Raw genomic sequence first — 21,470 nt, 5'->3', positions numbered from 1 at the left:
AAATAAGTAAAGAGATCTACAGACCGAACTGCTCTTGTTTTTGGTGCAACAGAAAGTCTGACCTGCAGTGTGATTTCTGGAGACCCACAACTTCTGATTTGTTTTCAGGCATTTTATTGTAGACATTTTTCCACCACACTGAAAAACTTCAATAAATCAAATAAATTTCTTCTTTTTTAACCGTATGTTATAAACAGGCAACCTGTGATTCTTTTTTTTTTTTAATTCCATTCCTTTTTAAAAGGTTGCACCAAGGAGGAACCGTGAGCTGAGAAACTGAGTGTAGCAGCCACAGACTTCTAATTTCTGCCGTGTCTTTGCTGAACATGTGCTTCAGGGGCTGCAGGGCAGCAGGACTCGGGCTGGAGCTCTACGGGGTGAAGCTGCTACTACAGCCAGAGTCCCAGTGTTCCTCCTCACATCGTCAGGATTCTACAACACGAAGCAGCTTCATGACGATCATCGGCACAGAGCGGCTCGTTCTTCGGTGTTTTCACAATAAAATGCGTCCAGGATCGTCTCCAGTGCCTCCAGCTGGGCCGCAAGATACTAACGCTTCAGAGATTATTCAGCGTTAAAGACAATCAAGAAAACAACCCAATAAATCAAACTGCAGCATGTTTAATAGACACTTCTTGATTTAGATTTTGTATATTTTACATATTTACACTTGAAATTATACACACTTTGTACATTTTGCGAATACACAGTTGCAGTCAAAGGTTTGAACTCATCTGATGACATGAGGAAGATCATGAGAGGATCCATGACGTTCAGAGTGATTGATCTCATGATTGATCAGAAGAGTCATACAAACCTCAGCTCGGCACAGCACAACAGACAAATCATTAAAAAAGACAAATGTCTTCATCTCTTCTCTCAGCAGCCTCATTTATCCAAACTGAGTCAAGCTGACGTGAAGCTGAGTCTGAAGGTTTGACTCATATTTCACGCTCACCTTGTTAAAATCGCTTTTTCCACATTTTTATTCCATGTTTTTAAAACCAGTAGTTGAGATTCCATCCATCCACTCATCGCTCCGTCCAGATCAGCTCTGATCTGTTCGGCTGTTGCTGCCGTTGACTTTGAGAACATCATCCACTTTTTCTCCACCAGCTGATTTCAGGCGGTGTAAAGTCGTTTTTCTTCTCCCAGAGATGTGAAAGTAAACGTGAAAGACGAGCGTGAGCACAGCGTAGCTCCCCGGGAGTAGAGGAGATATTCACCTCGTCCACTGCGGAGCTGTTCTCACAGCGTCAGCAGGGCGGTTCTCTCGGGATACGCCGCCCTCTTGCCTCTGACGGGCATCCGATACCGGATGTCCTTCCAGAACCTGGCGGAGGGGGAGAGCGCCGCCGCCGCCTGCAGCTCCTTCAGACCCTTGACCCCGTCTCCCCGCCCGCTCAGACACGTCGGCCTCTTGGAGTTCCTCCACCAGCAGATGGCGCCCTGCCGCCGCCTCAGGTGACGCAGCGACTCCGGCAGGAGGGCGAGCTGGGCCGGGCTGAGCTCCTCCAGCTCCACCAGAACCACCTGGAACACGGCGGAACACCTCAGCGCTCAGAGTGCTCCCGACGCTGTGCTCCCTCACGCCTCCACCCGGGCCGTCTTACCTGCAGAGACCTCTCCACCAGCGCCCGGTGCACCGCCTCCACGCACTCCAGCTGCTGCCTGGAGTCCAGATCCGCCGGGTCGCTCTGGAGGCCGGGGCCGACTTCACCGCTCAGCCTTTCACACTCGGGGCCGCCGTCGCCGCTCTTGGAGACGTTGTTGTTGTTGTTGCTGTAGGCGGAGCTCGTCTGTCCTCTCCAGGAGAAGGTGGAGGCGGTGTAGAGCAGCAGGACGCGGCGGCTGGCGTGGATGTTCTCCTCGACCGACTCCACCAGGGCTGAGGGGAAGAGACACCGACTGTCACCACGACGACGCTGTCAGGCGATCCAGTTCACAGCGTCAAAGCAGACTGTTCTGTGTTTTACGGTTTCTGTTCGTACTGATGATCCATCGATCACTCATGCCCCCCCCCCCCCGGCGGACACCCACCCTGCCCGGGCAGGCAGTCCCGGCCTGCGATGAAGAGCTTGTAGCCACAGGCCTTCTCCAGCACCTGAGGCAGCGTGTGAAGGGCGAACGCCTCCACTTCCGGGCTGAACCCGGGCGCATGGGGCTGTGGGTACGCCACGTAGGCATCGAACAGCTTCCCATCCGAGTCTGAAACAGAAAGAAAAACCACGTTACGTGTGTGTGGGTACACTGTGAATAGTTACTTTACACTGTAGGGGAACTTCATGGAATCAGAGTTAGCTACTGTAAAACCGCCCACAGCATCACGGCTACAACTTCTTCATATAGTTCTCTACTTTACTGATGGTGTACAGCTTCTCATTGGTGCTGGTTTGTTTCATAACTCGTTCTGTGGCAAAGACAGGAGGGAATAAGAAAGAGCGGGGTGATGGTCACATGGTCACACACTGCTGGGATTAGAAATCTAGCATCAAGGTTTAAATAATCGCAGTCTGGTCTGTGCTTGGGAACCTCCGTGAGGAGTTTGCATGTTCTCCTTCCAGTCCAGAGTCCTGGAGGATCCAGGAGAACCCTCATCCTGCGCGTTCCCGGTCTTTCCCTGCTGCCGACACACCGGGACGGTCTGGTGAAAAGCTGCAGCGGTGAAACAAACTAAAGCCTATTTACTCAACATCAGCCGGTTCTGAGCCGCTTCAAGGCAACGATCACGAGCTGCGCTCAGACGGCGGCCGCTGCGTTCGCCTGACGCCTCGGCTGAACGTTCGCCTGACGCCTCGGCTGAACGTTCGCCTGACGCCTCGGCTGAGCGTTCGCCTGACGCCTCGGCTGAGCGTTCGCCTGACGCCTCGGCTGAACGTTCGCCTGACGCCTCGGCTGAACGTCACCGTGTCCAACTAGCTCAGCAGGCTGCCACAGCTCGCTGTGGTTTGCACGTTTCCTTTGTTTGCTTAGTGATGACACTTGTGGTCAGGTACGAAGGACAACTTCAGGTTCTGACAGTTCAGAGCAGTGTGTGTGTGTGTGTGTGTGTGTGTGTGTGTGTGTGTGTGTGTGTGTGTGTTTCACTGTGGGTATTTCCATCTTGGAGCAATGACTGAGCTGACATTTCTTGCATTGCACAACATCAAACCAAGGCTGAAAACTATTGATTGTGAGAGTTTTTGTTCCTTTGCAGGGTACACACACACACACACGAACGCACATCAACACACACCAACTAATCACTGTCAGCAGAAAGCAAACTGAGAATTTAACCCATGAGACTGATTAAACGGAGCTCAGCCTCTCCTGAAGACACCCGCTACGCTGCTGCAAAACAGAAGAATAACGTTAAAAAAAAAAAAAAAAAAATCAGTTGTTTCTCCCTTTATCGCACAAAAAAGCCCACATTCAGTTAATGTTTGCAAAATCTGTTACAAAATTACTGAAGAAAAAAGTTTTATTTAAAATCTGTGTGTGTTACAAAAACAAACTGCCAACCTGAGGCCTGTTTGCTGTCTACATCGTGGGACAGTCATTTTGTAAGCGTTGCCATGGAGACGTGAAACTTGTTTTTTCTGATGATACTGCTGGAGTAGCGGGTTCAGAGGTGGACTCAACATTCCGTCACGTCTCCAACTTGTCAGGTCAGACCGGTTCAGACCGGTTCAGCCCTGCAGGGTTTACCTGTGTTGGGGTAGAGGACGGGAAACGCCCTCCTGAAGCACAGCACGATGTCCACCTTAAAGGCGTAGAAGACGACGACGGAGCAGACGAAGAGCAGCATGGCGCCGCCGAGCACCAGGCCGACGGGCAGCATGACGTCTGGATCTGTGAGGACCAAGAGCACCTGGTGAGAAACCGGCGGGTCGGTTCTGATCGAGGTCTGAGGGAAGACCAAGACGACAGTCTGTCACTCTGAAACAGTCGGACAGGATCCCCAGACGGAATGATTTCGCAGCACCATTCCAACTCCTTCAGAATAAAACTGATGAAATTATTGGCGGAAGTAAGAAAAAGTGCACACACACGGAACTCACACCACTGTTCAGGCTGATTGAGGTTTTTATTCAGAGAATGGGTTTTAGGGTTCATGTTGTCATTGAGGATGTTTCCATCGTCTTCTCTATTCTTCTGATCAGTCCTGCTGTCATCCTGTCATTATCATAATTCTTTTTCATCATGGTAGATTCCAGAAACAGGGGATCCTCGGATCTGCCTCATTACATCCATCTTCATGTGTACAAGCCCTGACACGAGTGTGTTATTGGTTTTTTGATCAGGTTTGGTTGTGGCCATGGCGTCCAGCATCAGAGTGTCTCGTCCAGATTCAGTCTGTTCTGGTCTTCCTCTCATCTTCCCAGCAAGTCCAGCCTCATCTTCTTTTGATCAGCTTCCACATCCACTGCAGCCACCTTCACAAAAAGTAAAAATTAAAATTAAACTTGTAATTTAACCACTTATTTCAGCTCTCATTGAAAAAAAAATTAAATAAAAAAACAGAGGGAATAAAATGTCTTGAAAGCTCAAAACGTATCGGTATGAATACTGAGAAGATTTAATGTGAGCTTTTCGTGGTTTGTTACAAAAACAGTCACAGTGGGACAAAAGCAATGCTTGTATTTCATGTATTTTAGGCAAAAAAAGCTCAGAAATGAGTCATTTCCCTAGAAAGCAGCTGTGTGACTGGAGGAATACAGTAAAGCGAGCTGTTAGAACCTGGAGGCGGAGCGCAGAGTTCATCTCACTGTTTAACGTCAGCTCTTTACCGACTCGTTAGCAGCGACTCCACAGGCTCTGGTTCGCTTCTCCTCCTCAGTGTCCACCAGGGGGATTCAGTTTGGCATCTTTCCCACTTATGTGGTGTCTGAGGCCTTTTTAAAACATCTGGTGTCATGGCGACACGTGACGCTTTCAACAAGTCAAATCGCTTGGAAATCTGTGGAAAATTCAGTGAAAACTTGAACTCCAGGATGGAGACCGTCTTACCTCCATCAGGTTCACGCTCTGGTCCCGACGGCGTCTCCGGCGCTGCAGACACCGCAACTTGGCGTCTCGTACGTTACTGTCTAGGAGCCTGGCGTCCGGGTCTACGGAGGCGTGCACCCGCAGACCGGGGGGGAGTACCGTCCATTCGGGGTGCGTTCCAGGGCCCGGGGTAAAGCGTGCGTTCGTTCGTTCGTTCGTTCGTTCCTGCTCGCGCGTGTTGGAATCCTCCCGCGGGCCAGATTGGACGGTTCGGCGGGCCGAATCCGGCCCGCGGGCGGCCTATTGGGGAACCCTGGTCTAGTAGATATATATGGTCCTATATATGGTATATATACGAGGGGGGGCCCAAAAGAATCCGGACTTTGGATATAACTTTTTGTTTTTTAATTTTTTTACAATTATTTGAAACTCATCTTCAAAATCCTCTCCTTGGGCTTGAATACAACGCTACACCTGAGATTTTCACTGTTCAGAAGAGTCGGCGTAACTGTGCCTTTAAGATACAACTTCAATTTTCCCTCCCGCCTGTACGCCTGCCTTACCTCTCCGCTGCCGCTCCAGTTTCATCTTTGACAACAAAAGCCGTCGCCTGGGGCCAGATCAGGGGAATACGGCGGTGGGGAGGCTGGCTGGTCACGGTTTTAGTCAAAAAAATATGCTTTACACACATTTGGTGCCATTTCTGTGCGTAACGGGGTGTCCTGCGGTCTGCTGTCTGCTATGATGCGGCGATTTCCGGGTGTCATCGTCTCCCTGCTTCTAATAACCGCCTGAGGATCATCTGTCTGGATCTCTACAACACTCCCATCAGATCTGCAGTGTCATCAAAAGTCCTGCGTGGATCTACCAGGACGTCTGCTTCAGTTTTTGTGACGTTTTCCTCTGTTCTGGAAGTGGATTGTTGTCCTCTGCATGTCTGGTCTTCGTGATGTAATCTGATTACTCTTAAAGGGCCAAACCACTCATAAACCCTCAGAATCCTTCTTAAAGAATGTCTGCAACATGGTGAGTGTTTCTGCCGCTGTTTTCCCAATAAAAAACTAAATGTTTTGACAGAGCGCAAATCAGTGGATATCCGCCATCTTGAAAAATGGAAGAGCGGGGTGTAACTCTGTCAACATGAACAGTGACTGTCAGCTGACCGCATCACGGGGGAAGACCAAACCTGGCACAGTTATGCATGAGGCTATCCTGTAGCGACATCCAGCGGCCAGAGTCGGAACTTCATTGTATTTTTTTAATAACAGAATTAGTCCGGCTTCTTTTGGGCCCCCCTCGTATATGGTCCCGTGCTGGGGGGCTCGGCCATGACGCTTTAGTCGCGTTTACTTCCTGGTTCCTGGGTCAGCAGAGAAGCTGCTTCCTGACTGGCTACATTTCGTTCCACGTTCCTCTGACGATCTCTCCGGAGAGCTCGGCTTTGACCCGTTACGGAGCCGATTCTCAGAACAAACTCTGAAGACGCTGCAGACATCCACACAGTAACAGGACAACCTTTCAAAAGACGACCGGCGGCTTGCTGTGAGGTCGGGACGGAACCCGCCCGAGCCGCCTGCTTCTTCACTCTTCCACCGACCAACAAGTGAATCAGTGCGTCTCAGGCAGAGAGCCTGGTGGGACGCCGTCCTCACCTGCTGGCAGCAGAGTGAAGTACGCCTCGGGGAATCCTCGGGAGCTGTACACCCGACAGGTGTAGTTGAGGTGAAAGTCCTCCTCTCTCAGCTCGGAGAACATCAACATCCGCTCGATCCACGTCCCGCTCTTAGGACCGTCCTGCGTCCAGGACCTGCCGAGGACGGAAAGACGTCAGTGAAGGCTCAGCGAGACGGACGGAGGACGGGCGGGACGCTGACCGCGGCTCCGACGTGTAGACGCCGTCGGACGGCTCGGTGCCGGCGATGAAGTCGTCTCTGGTCAGCCACAGGACGTCCACGAAGGCCGCCCCCTTCCCCGGGACGAACACCAGGCAGCGCTTCTCCAAGCTGTGGCCTGACACGGACACAGAAAACAACCAGCCATAACATTATGACCACCAGGGCAGCGCAGCGTCACAGCGCTCGGGAGCGATTCTCCTGCTGATCCAGGAATCTGCTGCCGGCCCCCCCTCGCTCTCACTGCAGTTTGGACGCCTCTTTCCCGCACCTCCTCTCACCGAGAGACCAACACACAGAAATAACCGCATGCATGGAGAGAACATGGAAACTCCCAGAAGGAGCACGGCGGACTCACCCAAAGGGGCCTTCAGGACGTTATCGGCCGGCTCACGCACCTGTGGAACCAGCAGGTGGTGGTCTGAAAAGACAAATCACTCTGACATGAGCCGTGATGAAAGTAGGCGAAGCTGCTGTGCAGCAACTCCTGGAGTGAGAGAGCTGATTAGAAACGGCTTTCACAGCAGAATGATGAATTTTGTTGTTTGTACTGAAAACTAAGCAGTAAACAGGAAGTGGATTTTCCTTGGTGGAACATGGCTTCTGCACATTCTGGAAATCTCACAGCAAATGAAACCAAACTTCTTCATGAAGTAGTTAAACTGGGGAGCGTGAAGGCAGACAGGAAGTGGAGAAACATCCACTTCCACCAGATCTCGTCTCTGCTCCAACCTGAGACGATGCCGTCGACGGTCTCCGACATGGACCCCGCCGTGCCGGCCAGCGTGAAGGAGAGCGTGCACGTGTAGGAGCCGTTGTGGTGGAACTCCACGCCCCTGATGGTCAGGATGGTCTTGGACCTGTAGGCGTAGCTGCCCGAGCCGTCCTGGATGGGGTCGCAGCCCTGAACAGGAAGAGGAAACCGTGACGCCGAGCTGCCGCCATTAAAGCTCTCTCACTTCAGACTAAGGACTCGGGGACTGGCCGACTCACTTTGTACCAGCGGAGGGTGGAGGAGACGTTGTAGCCGTCCAGCTTCTGGATGTAGCTCTTCAGAGGGCAGTGCAGGGTGTCGTGCACTCCTTTGGTGAGCGGCTGCTCGGCCTTCCGTGGCCTCCCACACTCCCCGGCGGCCGGCCGCTCCACCACCAGCCTGGTGGTCTGCATGTAGCACCGAGACGGCGTTCTGTCGCCAACAGGAAGCACACATCCAATCAACCAGCGACAAAAACCTCCCACTCCGTGACGGCAGCTCAGAGCTCAGGGTCAGAAGAGGAAATGAACCAGGATGAAATAAGTGTGTTCATTAACACACACATCAGGCAGACTGCAGCCATCTGGGGATCAGGTCATGTGACGTCAGGAGGTGAAGACCGACCTTTCCCACAGGCCGACCATCTCCTCCTGACGGAATAAAGTACCGTATTGATCCGAATATAAGACGACTCTGGTTATAAGACGACCTCTATTTTTCAAATATTTTGTGAAAATGAAAATATGTTGACGACAATAAGGTGACTCATAAAAAAACTTTTTATTGTGGAATTATTCTAGAAAAACTCAACAGAGAAAACAGTCCATGTGATTTAAGATCAGGAAACATTACTGCAGTATTAAATAAACTACATTCTCCTTCTCAAAATCTGAGGCTGCAACTCAGTGAAAAACAAAAGAACCTCAAAGGTTCAATAACTGCATTAATAATGCAAATAACTTTATAACCATCAAATTCAAGATCTATTCAACTTCATGAGCATTAATACTTCAGTCTAATATTTTGGCCGCTTGGCAGCAGTTTGTTGACTCTGCTGTGTCGAACCATCATTTTAAAGGTAGCATCAGAACTTCTGCTTTGCTCCAGACGGTCACGTTCCTCCATTTTTCACCAGATCACTGTGACCACAGACGTCATGTGACGTCACGCTTCGTTCACTTCCTGGTCTCCGGTACTCTGGCTCCATCTAGCGGCACGGATGTGTAACGACAATCTAGTCCTCGATTATAGCATGACTCGTTTTGGAAATACCGTTTCAGGCAAAAAAATATCGTCTTATATTCGGGCAAATACGGTAACTTAAATGTTTTTTTACATTTTATGTCGTGAAGACTTCATGGAGCCGCTACAGAGGGACTGAAGAGCCACATGTGGCCCCAGAGCCGCAGGTTGAACAGCCCTGGTCTAGTGTCTTGCTGCCCATGGTGACCAGGTTTTGGTGCGCGGCTGGTTTTTCGTGGTGCCTTCAGGCACCGTCGTACCTCAGCACGCTGACGTACTCCCCGTCGTCGGCCAGCGTCACGTTGAGGAACCACAGGGCCTCCCCGCGGACCAGGACGCCGCCCGGCCGGTCGCTCATCTCGCCGCCCGTCCTCTGGCTGTACCAGGTGATGTTATACGGGACGGACGTGAAGTCGAAGACCTCCGGAGAGACCAGGGTGGTGTACAGCATCGCCACGTCTCCGGGGACAGAGAAAACCCTCTCGAACTGCAGCTTGTAGTCGCTGCAGTTCTCTGTAACACACACGTCGGGCAGACACGACTTTATTACCGTTTCATTGTTGAACCTAAAGTCCAACACTTCATTTATTCTAGCTCAATATTGAAATTGAGGTATAAACACTAAGTACAAACCTTCAGAATGTGGAGAAGTGTTTCAGACTGTTACATCGAGATTTAACTGATTATGATTTGTCAATTTCATTAGAAGCCCAATAATAAAACTCAAACAGGACACCTGGACACCCGTCAAAGGACATATTTGGATTTCACTGATGCTTTTAGGAAGCTTTCAGGCAAAAACACTGTTGTATGTAAGTGGCCACTAGAGGGCAGCAACACGCTCCTGCTGGGATTCAAGGCCGACCTGGAGCTGCACTTGAAAACACTTTTCAAGTACAGCTGAATAAAACACTTGGAAGCGTTAGCTGTGTGTGGACACGAGCTGTGACCCTCAGTTCAACAGTTTCTCTTCATCTAAACATCTGAACTGAAAACATTCAGCTCACCTCCAACAAACCCGGCGCCGGTCCCGAGGAGGCCGAGGAAAAGCAGGAGGCTGCCCAGTGCTGAGGTCAGGCCCATGGCTGAAACACACACACACACACACACACACTCTCTAACATACAGCAGAATGACCACATGAGGTAAAAATCCAGCGAAAACTCACCAGCAGAACATTTCTGTTTCTAACCCGTGAGGCTGTGAAGGATCCACATGTTGAGCCTGATGTGGCTCGGTAGCGTTTGTTTAAATCACTCACTCTCTCTCTCTCTCTTCCCCACCCCCCACCCCTCATGACGGGTGCTCTGGCATCCGAGGACTCACTCCAGCAGAAGCCTCTGCACCGGGTCTGGAGGGACGCCCGGTTTGGAGATGAATGAATGAAGCCGACTCGACCCGGGGAGGATCTGTCTGCACATTCCAGCCAGGTGACTCAGTGCTGCAGGAAGAGCTTCCTGGAGGCCGAGCTGCTGGGTTTACAGCGGGGGGGGGGGGGGGGGGGGGGTTCAGGGACCCCGGTTCGAGTCCTGCAGTGTAACAGACCGCCAGCAGCAGCCGTGGCACCGGGTGAGAGTGTGGCGCCAGACCGCACTGAGGCAGGAGCTCCATCAGATAACGATACCACACCTCTCACCACACACACACACACACACACACACTCGCTGTGTTACAGCAGCAGCAGCAGCAGCAGCAGCAGCGCTCCCTCCTGACGAGACGCACCGAGGACGACTGAAGACCACCGGCGCGGCTGGAGGTGGACTGATGGAGTCTGAAACCCTCATGTGCCTCACGCTGAGACCAGCTGGAGTGTGAGCCGCTGCTGGAGAGCAGGAGCGAGAAAACGCTCGAAACCACCACCACGGCGGCGGCGGCGGCGGCAGAAACAGGCTGAGCCGCGGGTTTCACAGGGTGACGGTGAAAGCGGGGCCTCCGGGGCCTCAGGGGGCTTCGGTCTGACCAACTGTCAAATTCTGCTTCTAGGAACTTTCACAGGTTTTTGTTTCCTTTTCAAACACTTCAAGAAAAGATGTACTGTGCATTTCTACTCATTCGAGGAACTATCAGCAGATTATGTATTGTTGTGCAAACTACTGGAATACACACACACACACACACACACACATACATACACACATATACATATATATATATATATATATAGATAGATATATATAGATATATATGGGCGGCAGTAGCTCAGATGGTAGAGCGGGTCGTCTTATAACCGGAAGGTTGGCGGTTCGATCCCCGCTCCCGCAGGCGTAAAACTGTCGTGTCCTTGGGCAAGACACTTCATCCACCTTGCCTAGTATGAAAGTTGTGAGAGTGAATGGTTGGTGGTGGTGGGAGGGGCCGATGGCGCAGACTGGCAGCCTCGCTTCCATCAGTCTGCCCCAGGACAGCTGTGGCTACAGTCGTAGCTTACCACCACCGAGTATGGTGTGAAAGGGTTGATGTGATATTGCAGTGTGAAGCGATCTGGGCTCTGTCAAGCAGGGTAAAAAGAGCTATACAAGCGTACATTTACCATTTTACCATAGATATACACATTATATATAATGGTTCATTTAAAATGAAAGGAGAAAGAAAAGGTGGCGTTGCTTTGCGGGTTACTTTCCTGGACGTCAGAGGAAGTTGCGTCAGAAGTTAATCAGGTGAGGAAGATGCTCCATTTCACCTGCTGCATTCAGGATGGTCCTCCAGTAAACAGGAGTTCAGTGACAGAGTAACCTTTAAGACAGAACTACAGCCGACAGGAGGCGGAGTCACGAGCTCCACAGTCATCTGCATCAAGAACCGCCATCAGGAGCAAAAAGCCCACCGACGTGCCAGTAGTAGCAGCTCCTTTAACCTCTGACCTCTGACCTCATCTGACAGAACGTTCAGTGACTGTAACCGACTCCAACATTCATCTAAACCTGCTGAGAAGCTGCTGAGGACAGAAGAGTCCCGGACTCCGTACCATTTCTCAGAAAACAAAACGGCCACAGTTCCTCAGAATTCAAATATTCTCCTTGTTGACATTCGAACCGTGATTCCAGACGAAGGTTCCCATGGAAGGAACTGTTAGTTCTGCTAACGATGTGGGGGTTGTGAAGGGTTCTGATTGGACGGCTGGCGAACGCGACGTATTTGCGTCTGCCGGAATTAAACAAACCTCCTGCTGCTTCTCGATCAACTTTGATGCTACAGCTTTAAAAAAAAATCTTCATTTTATCCATTTCCTCTCAGGTTACAATCAGTAAATCATTTGAGCTCAACACTCGCTCTGGGCGGCCATCTTGGAATATGGTCGCCATGGTGACGGGAGAAGAAAACGAGCAGTTAACTTAACGACTGAAGTTAAAGCTGGATGAAGGTTTGACGATGGAGGAATGACTTAGATCAGCCTGGATGGGAACAAGCCTGAATCTGTCCAAGAACAAAATCATGACGCATTTAAATTCCAGTCGATAAAAACGGTTTCAGTTTTACCTTATTTGGTGTAAAGTCGTCACAGTTTTGGATAAAAGCTGCGAGACGCAGAGCAGAAGGCAGCATGGCTGTGGAGAGCGAGCGTCCGGACGTGGAGCGGCCCGGCGGGGAAGAGCGCCGGTGCTCTGGGACGGGCTCGGGCAGAGCAGAGCATCGTGGGAACCGAGAGCCGGTTCAGCAGGTCAGGTCATGTCGGTAGGAACGCCGAGCGGCGGAGGAAAACCGAGCACCGCTGAGTGAGTCAGACTCAGCGGCGGAGGAGGATGAGCCAATAAAACGCCTCCAGGTGACCCTCCAGCCGTTAGTTTCCTGGGATCAGCAGCAGAAGGCGTGACGCTCACACAGCTTCTGTTTTGGGACTTTCACCGTATATGGTCACTTCCAGCTTCAGCTTGCTTCTAATTCCTACTGCTGACTATCAGAAGTTTTTAATCGCAGAAAACTTTTCATTTTCATGAAGACTTTCAAGACATCCACTGAGAATTTTCTTTTACCAGAATATTGTGAAATTCAGCGTCACTTCAGTCCATTCTCCACCTTCCAGAGGATTTCACCGCACAGCGAGCCCGTCTTAAATCACAACTGTAAAAACTTCAGTCTGGAAATTCACTAATATTTCAGTGAATAACCGGAACTCCATGGGGGTCAAAGGTCAGGGGTCACATACTAAATGTAAACTTTAGAGTTTCTGTTGTGGTGCAGAGTTTACCTGATGAAAAAAAAAAAAAAAAAAAAACAATGAGAAAAATGAGAACAATCTCAACAAAGATGATTTTAATGAAATCTTCTGGTGCAAAATCCAGTGAAATATAGTTTAAAAAAAGCAGTATAGTTTTTTAATTGTGCAGTTTTTAGAAACTGAGCCTGACAGCGGCTTTGAGGCTGATGCTAGGGCCGGACTGGAGCCTCTTGCAGGCCATTTTTGGCCTGTGGGCCTTATGTTTTACACCACTTAAAACAAGGGAACAGTTTGTCTGAACTGCAAAATAAAGAATGAGGCAATGTTTGCGTTGCGGAGGCAGAGAGCGTCCGGAGGGGAACAGGCGTCCGGCGCTGTTTGCCGACGGTCCGGCGGGAACCGGCTGGGAGAATCTGGCCAGTGGAGCGAACTTCGTCCATCTGTTTACGTCTCTGCCTGCAGGGAAGGCCAAGGTCCTGAGAGCAGCGTTTACAGAGCAGATAACTGCTCCATAAACATCCAGACTTTAACCTGCTGCTCAAGTCAATATTTTAATTTCCTCAGCAAACCGCTGGAGCCGCAGTTCGTCACCTTCAGCATGCAGGATGAGCTTCACGGCTGAAATCACTGAAACGCCAAAATCCAGAACTTTTCTCACGTCTTCAGACAGTTTGAGGCTTTAAAGATGTGAAACAAAAACTAACTTCATAACTAGTGATGAAAACAAAACTAAAAGATTTGAAATAATCAAATCCTCACAATTAATGAATGAAAATAATAATTCTAATAAAAACAAAGTGATAAATGCATTGCAGCATGGATGGATTCCAGATGTGGCGGTTCAGAGTGGAGGTCCTGCTGGTTGATCTACCAGAGATCCTGAGAGGCGCTGCAGTGGATGCTATTTGTGCTGAATAAACACTTCTGCAGATGTTCTGAGATCTGTTTCTCTCCATGAAAGCGCTCTTCCTCTTTCCCACTGGATTCACAGCAGCTTCCAGTGGCCGCCTGCCTCAGGGGTTAAAACCCGGGCTGAAGTTCCCTTGAGCCTGCAGAGCCGGGGCTCAGGGTGAGTCACGGTAAACACTCGGATTCCCGTCATCGCTGGAGACCGGCGCTCCGTCACCCGGCGTCCGTCCAACCAGATCAGCACTCTCTCCTAAAGCTGCCTGAGTCTCGCTATCAGCCACAACATTATGACCACATGACCGATACGGTGGAAATCCAGCTGCTGGCGTCACGCCTGCCGTTAACCGTCTGTCTCCTGCAGCAGTCTGAGCCACGAGGTGGAGCACGCTGATCAATCCTGGTCACACAAGCTGCTGGTCGGCCAAGTTTCCCCCAACTCTGAACTGAAAAAGCATTCATAGTGAAGCTGACTGCAGACAGACTCCTTCATTCTCTCAAGCATATGAAAGCAGGCGCCTGAAATCACAGCAATCCAGCATATTTCCATCCTAGAAACAGTTCCTTCTTATTCAAATTCTGCCAATTTCAAAATCCAGCTGTGACAGTCTGAGCTGATAAAGCTAATCATAGAGGGTGACTGTAGCTCAGATGGTAGAGCAGGTCGTCGTATAACCGGAAGGTTGGCAGTTCGATCCCCGCTGACGTAAAGCTGACGTGTCCTTGGGCAAGACACTTCACCCACCTTCAGTGTGAAGGTAGTGTGAGGGTGAATGGTTGGTGGTGGTCGGGGGCAGCCTCGCCTCCGTCAGTCTGCCCCAGGGCAGCTGGGGCTACAGCAGCAGCTCACCACCACCCAGTATGGGGTGAATGGGTGAATGCGATATTGCAGTGTGAAGCGCTTTGGGCTCGGTCAGTGCAGGGTGAAAAGCGCTATACAAGTGTAGTCCATTTACCATAGAGATTCACACACTTGATTTCCAATACTCTGTCTCCGAAATAAGGCAGACACTTTGTCCTATTTAAACAAAAAAAAGAAAAACCCTTCTGGGAAGTCAGAGTTCCTAAAGTGACAGGAAAGTGCTGATCTGGGTAAGGAGGAGTGATTTCCCTGCGGGGGAAGAGGAAGTGCTGATGGACGATGGAGAATTGAAACCCGGCTCGTCAAGTCGCAGCTTGCCCGACCCGCCCTGAGTGGGATCCTCTTCTTCATTCAGCGCTCACACACTCCTTCTGCAGCTTCTCAGTGGTTAAAGTAATTCATAAGGTCAGCAGCCACACACTCCCGGTGTCTCCTGCTGAGTTTCTGACTTCAGTTTTGCTCCAACACTCAACAGAAGTTAAGAGTAAATGAAGAGTAACGACTGGAAAGTGAGTTTTTCTCCTCCAGCGTTGGAAAAACAAAGTTCTGGAAGCCCTGAACTGTTGATTCTGCCGACGCTAAACACAGCGAAGCCTCTTGATTCCAGCAAAACACTGAAGGCCCGTTTCCGTTTCCACCGTTCCTTCAGAGAGACGCTGCACATCTGCTGCTCAGCCATCCAAACATGAAGCTCAGCTCACGTCAACCAAACCATCTGAGAAAATTCCGTTTGAGGGAAGAACTTTCCTTTTTTAGAGGAAACCAGCGGCAGAGTCGTTTATGACAAAGCTACAAAACAAGTCAAGAAACCTCTTTAATATTCCTTCATTGAAAATAGTCTCGGGTTCAAACTGTGCACAAAATTTAGGAATAAATGACCAAATGAGCAGGAAATGAGGATGAAAAGAGAAATCTGACTTTATCTGCAATTAGCTTCATTTTAATCAAACCCAGAACTCCCTGCTGCAGGGCTTTCTGAGCTGAGAGGACTCTGAAACCAGAGTTCAACGTGTGACTTGAACCGTGGCCGTGAAGCATTAAAAACCTAAACTAACAGGCCGATCTGCGTATCTGTCTGTTGCCTTATGCAGGCTGTGTGCCACAGAACTGGCTGCAGTTCGGCGTCCGAATTTCCCGCGCAGTCGTGGGGATGCGACGTAAATTGATGCTGTATGTGCGCCGCCGACAGCTCTGGAACAGGAAGAACATGGCCGCCGTGGACACGGACTCAAACACTGCTGGGATGCAAATGGGTTCTTCAGCAGCCATCAAACGACCTGCATCCACTCAAAGCCCACAGAAAAGTGCCACCAGGAAGGAAAAAGGACTTTATCAGCATTATCCCGTGAGTCAAACAAAAAGGGTTTGTGCGCGCTCCCGTGCCGCCTCGGCTGGTGGCGCCTACCGAGCAGCACCCAGGTACATTTTGTAAAGTTGCCTTAAGTCCCTTTAAGAGTTGCAGACCTTATATTCCTGTTTCGGGGAATTGCAGGAGATTATCGTCACCTGATGTTACAGCGGTGACTCAATTGAAAGTCCCGACCCGCCTGTTGGGAACCACTGCTTTGACCTTTGACGTGGATCATATTCAGGCGTTGCTTTCTCTTTCTCTCAACCATAAAAACCTCGTTTGTCACAGTCACATGATGTGATTCACTTCTTGTTGAGATAAACGCTGCAGTTATGTTTTGTCCTCGTTCTGGAAGAACGACCTGATTGATGAACTGAACTCCGAAGAGAAACTGAGCAGAACGTTCCAGAAAGACCAAAGAGTTTCTCTAATTGAGATTTTTTGCACATAACAAAAAGTGAAATGTAATTATTATTATTATTTTTTATTTTTTTTTTAGCATTAATGTGTAAAAGGTCCATAAAGAGCCGTGAACTCGCCGGCGGTGACTCTCGGCTGCGGTATTTGAGCGACTGCAGTGATCTGGTCAGGAGGTCATCCAGACTCCGAGTCATTCTGCTCGGAAAAAAAGGGAAAAATCAGGAGCGCAGCTGCCGAGACGAGACGTGACGTTTCGCACTGGAAGTGGTTTTGTTTTCAACAGTCCAGTAATCAGCAGGTATTTTTCCTCTTCCTGGTTTTGTGGCCAGACTTTCAAAACGTGACGAGGCTCCGTTTAAAACACGTTCTGAACATTTTTCCATTTCTGAGTCAGAGAAGTTCCTGGTTTCTCTGGCTCTGACTTGGAGCAGGGGCGTCAAACACGCAACCCGAGAACCAAAACAGAGGATTCAGGAAAGATTCCACTCGAGTTTTCAAGAAAAGTAAAAGCTGTTGCTAATTTGTTTGCTGAGAATCAGACGTAAAGAAACACTGACGAGAGAAAGCACTCCACGTTTCCATGACAACGGCGCTCCGAGTCTCTGGAAAAAACTTCGGCCATGTTCACACCGAGTCGAGCCGAGCCAGGACCCTTTTGGGGAGAGTGAATTTGTAAATCAGCCTCCTCATAAACAACTGAATCGTGTTCTCACCGGCGTCGAACCGAAGGGGCGTGAAAACCAGACAGAAGCAAGTCGGGCGCCGGAAGGAAACGCGATGCTTGTTCCAAAATAAGTGATTTCAAAATAAAATCTGCATCGTGTTTTTGCCTTAATATTCTATTTTTCTACTTCTTCTGGTAGAATACAGAACAAACGACGTGATGTAGTCTACGCTTTAGAAGAATGGACGGTTTTGTTCTTCGTCACTGCAGGAAAGTCAAACGACTCCAAAATGGCACAAAACAGCGCAGTGACCGGAGCGGCTCTGTGTTGCCAGATTGGGCGGGTTTCCGCCAAATCAAGCTTCTTTTTTGAACACGTCTGACGGGTTGATGAAATGATTGTGTTTATGAAGTGTTTTTTTAATTACACAAATATGGTTTTGACGTGCATTTTCAGCCGAGATGTTGGTTTGGGCTGCTTTCTATCGAGTTAAACGGGTTTATGGCGGGAGATCGACAGATCTGGCAACCTCCTCCAGCGGACTGCAGAGACACTGCAGACGGAGCTGCGGTGATTCCGTTCTGCAGACGCAACGCAGCCAGAAGAACGGTGGTTCTGTTGTACAGGATTTTTCTGCAGACCGTACAAATCGCCGACTTTCAGAAGGAAGACAGACTCTCCTCTCCGCCATGCTGGATGTGTGCTCAGAGTAACAGTCCGTGTCGTCCGTTACGGAAGCCTCACAGGGACCAAAGTGTGGCAAACGATTAAATCTGGCTGGACCCGGGGAGCGACCGTGTTCTCACCGGATGTAGATGGAGCCGGTGCCGACCTCGGACCTCCTCCTCGAAGCGGCCCGGCTGGACCCACAAGTAGGTCGCTCCAACGTGAAAAACGTGTCACACTGTCGCTCCCGGCTCCTCCACGACATTTATGCCGAACCAAATGCTTTGGTGTGAACACCTCCGACTACGATCAGGCTGCAACGCTGCGACTGCACAGGATCAGTAAGAACAGCGTTTCCCTCCAGAGAGTCAAGACTCCAGGTCCAGACTCTCCTGGTCCTGGTCCCAGTCCAGATCCTCCTGGTCCAATTCCAAATAAAGCAGCTGGTCTCTTCTCCTTCTGGAGCAGAGCTGTATGTAAATGAGGCGCCGCTTTATTCTGCTCATTCTGCGACTCCGCTGCAGCATCAAAGTGAATCCAGAAAGAAAGAAAAATGGCCGCCAATGCATGCAGGTTCAGAGAGACCAAAAAACTAAACGGAGATCTGGAGTCTTTTTTGGAGAAACACAGGCGTGTGAAATGTTGAAAGCCGAGTTCAAATCTTCATAAAATGTAACAGACGGTGGTTTTCTGTTATCTGAAGTGAAGCTGTACTCTCTGACTGACACTCAGAACAGTGGCAGTGTCTCTCGAGGTTATTATGGCATCACCATGAGTCTGGCCCAGTAAAGATTCAACCAGCATGACGCCTCTGATGAGAATCCACTCCGTTCTGCAGCCAGAGACTCCAGAGCGGAGCGGTCAGTCGGCCTTCCTCATCCCGAGGTTGACGAGCAGTTTGTTCCACGGCGGCCAATATGACTGCGGCGGCAGATCACATGATCACAGAAACAACCTGCCGCTCCTCCATCCGTTACGCCTTTGATAAGAAACCTACAGAAAAGCGCTTTGCTTCCACGAAGCGCCGTCCTGTCCGTCCATTATTACAATATTAGCTGCAGTCATTACATTAGGGCTTGTTTTTTTACAATCCCACAAATGCATCATCGAAACCAGGGGTGCTCAGTCCCGCTGCTGGAGAGCCCCTACCCAGCATGCCTTAACTCTCTCCCTGCTTCAACACACCTGAATGCAATTACTGTGTCATCGCCAAGCACCGAACAAAACAAGGATGAGCCTGCCATTGCATTCAGGTGTGTTGAAGCAGGGAGAGAGTTAAGGCATGCTGGGTAGGGGCTCTCCAGGAACAGCACTGAGCACCCCTGATCTAAACATTCCAATCTGGTTTTTTGATCGGACAAAATAAGACAAGAAAATACATAAAATGCATATTTCCTTGTTATATATCGTGCATAACTGATCTTACTAGAACCTCATGAGTATTCTTCAGTAGACTGAACTTTAGCAGGAATCAGAATGAAGACCGGCTCATCATAAACCCCACTATACCCCAGATTAACATCTGAATCACATCAGTCTGACTGAAATGTGTGTTTTAGTCCACTGTAATGTTTCTCAGCTTTATTCTGAGTGACTGGCACAGAAGAATATTTTTCTGAGTTCAGAGTCCTGCCAAGTCTTTGGAGTGAATTCCTGATAAAAGGTTTGAACTTCAGTCGTCCCTGAAGGAAAGTCTCCAGTCGCTCCGATGTCAAACCTCCACCGTCACATGATCTGTGTCTAAAAGAACCACGGCAGAAGAACAGCGTGCACCGAGATCAAACCACAGGTTGAACATGTTTTCACAGAGCCCTCCATTTCTGGATATATATGAAGTTATCTGATCAGGTGAGTTTTTTCAGGATTTCAGAGCATTTCTGCTGATTCTGGTTATTTTTGAGCCAAATCTGAGAAAGAGGTCAGAACTGTACAGACCTGGTAACTGTAATCTGTAATCTTGAGGTTAGATTTATTGTCTGCAGCAGATCCTCCAGCAGTGTATCGAAGGAAGTCGGTCTCCTCTGTGGTGAGACTCACACACACTCACACACACTTCTCTAAGCGAAGAGACGTTTCAACATCAACTCTCTTCAGAATGAGCAAAGTTCAGGAGGAGGAGAGAATCGCCGCAGAACGCTCCGGCTCACGTGAAGAGAGGTACCGACTCACCTGGCACCGGAGCGGCGAGGCGGCGGCGGCGGCGGCGGCGGACGGAGGAAGGATGACCGAGCTCCAAAGGAGAAGGCTCACCTCTGACCCCACATGAGGCTCATGAGCCAGTGAGTCTGCAGCCCGGAGCCCGGTCCCTCCTCCAGGGTGGGGGCGTGTGTGTGTGTGTGTGTGTGTGTGTGTGTTGAATTGCATAATCTCAGCTTTGTTTTTTTATTGCAGCGCTCCAGTGACAAACCAAAGCGCCCAGTCATTCAATCACTCAACACAAGTAGAACGAATGAAAAATGTTGGTTTTTCATGTTATCTGAGACAAAAAGTCAGAATTAAAAACCAAACGTGTGTGTGTTGCGTTCTCTGGACCAAACCGACCGGTTACTGTGGGCAGCTGAGTGTGTGAGGATCTTTATCCTGAGCCGATGGCTCCACCGACACACACTCCGACAAACTGGTCAGAAATATGAGAGGAAAGAGCCTTTTTCATCTAGGACAGGGGAGTTCAACCTGCGGCTCTGGAGCCACATGCAGCTCTTCAGTCCCTCTGCAGCGGCTTCACAATACGATACATGAATGAACACTGAATTTATTTTGATTATGTTTACAGACCACAGTACTATCGAAAACGATTCATTACTCATTACTCTCAGTCTAAAGGGATTAAATAAAGATATGAGTCAAATTGTGAGAAATAGCTAAAACTACAAGGAATGGGGAAAAAGGTGTTGGAGTAGCTTAAAAAATGTGAAATGTGTGCATTTTCTAAAAGAAGAACTCAAATATGGTCCGAAAAAAACCATGCAAAACATGGAAAAGGGGGTAAAATGGTTAAAACATCTAAAATTACAAAATTGTCAACAAAAAAATACTTGAAAACACGAGAAACGCTTAAAATCAAGTACAAATATAGATTAAATTCAATAAAACGTTCACTATCCTGAACCCTAACTTCGGAAAATATATTTTCTATAAGTGAATCAAAACTTTCTGTGAAGCTTCCTGAGCTGCAGTCGCCTCATTTTAAAGGTTCAACGTTCTTTCAGGCTCCAGAACTGCTGGACTTGGAGGAAAGTCACTGAAAGGCTCTTCTGGTCATGAAGGCTGCAGAACGCTGGACGAGGAGCTTCAGGCTGCGACTCACTGGAGAAAAGGTCGACTTATGAGCTTCAGATCAGTCATAACGGAACGAACAGGTTAAACAGAGACAAGCAAAATCCTGAGCAGCAGCTCATGTTACTAACACATCGGTAGATTCATTTAGTTGGGTCTGGTATTAAATCTGTCACGAGGAAACTAATAAAACCTCCTTTGCACCACAAACTGCTTTCAAACTGTTTTCCTTTAAAACACCTTAACGGAGGTTTAACAATGCAGGAAAAGAGAAGCCGAGGAGTTTCATTTTGCAGAGACCAGCAGCAGCGC

The 21,470-nt window shown here is 49.3% G+C and overlaps 1 protein-coding gene across 3 annotated transcripts; it reads right to left on the bottom strand.

Annotated features, from left to right (window-relative positions):
• Nucleotides 1–154: 154 nt before the first annotated feature.
• LOC115403770 (interleukin-1 receptor type 1) lies at nucleotides 155–20,202 on the bottom strand. 3 transcript variants are annotated; one of them, XM_030112768.1, is made up of 12 exons: nucleotides 20,052–20,202; nucleotides 9,864–9,941; nucleotides 9,117–9,369; nucleotides 7,854–8,046; nucleotides 7,593–7,764; nucleotides 7,219–7,281; nucleotides 6,843–6,978; nucleotides 6,621–6,775; nucleotides 3,688–3,831; nucleotides 2,041–2,208; nucleotides 1,614–1,888; nucleotides 155–1,533 (listed from the first exon to the last, which is right to left on the bottom strand). In XM_030112768.1, exons 2-12 carry the CDS (start codon nucleotides 9,937–9,939, stop codon nucleotides 1,249–1,251), a joined length of 1,920 nt encoding a protein of 639 aa, XP_029968628.1. In that variant the 5' UTR covers nucleotides 9,940–9,941; nucleotides 20,052–20,202; the 3' UTR covers nucleotides 155–1,248. The 3 variants fall into 3 exon arrangements, with proteins under 3 accessions (XP_029968628.1, XP_029968630.1, XP_029968629.1); XM_030112770.1 differs by lacking the exon at nucleotides 20,052–20,202 and adding an exon at nucleotides 12,334–12,410; XM_030112769.1 differs by lacking the exon at nucleotides 20,052–20,202 and adding an exon at nucleotides 10,025–10,110.
• Nucleotides 20,203–21,470: the final 1,268 nt, after the last annotated feature.

Source organism: Salarias fasciatus, chromosome 16 (genome assembly GCF_902148845.1).
Source record: "Salarias fasciatus chromosome 16, fSalaFa1.1, whole genome shotgun sequence".
NCBI classification, from domain to species: domain Eukaryota; kingdom Metazoa; phylum Chordata; class Actinopteri; order Blenniiformes; family Blenniidae; genus Salarias; species Salarias fasciatus.
The sequence above is the reverse complement of the archived record's forward strand: the minus strand, read 5'-3'. Positions and strand labels throughout refer to the sequence as shown.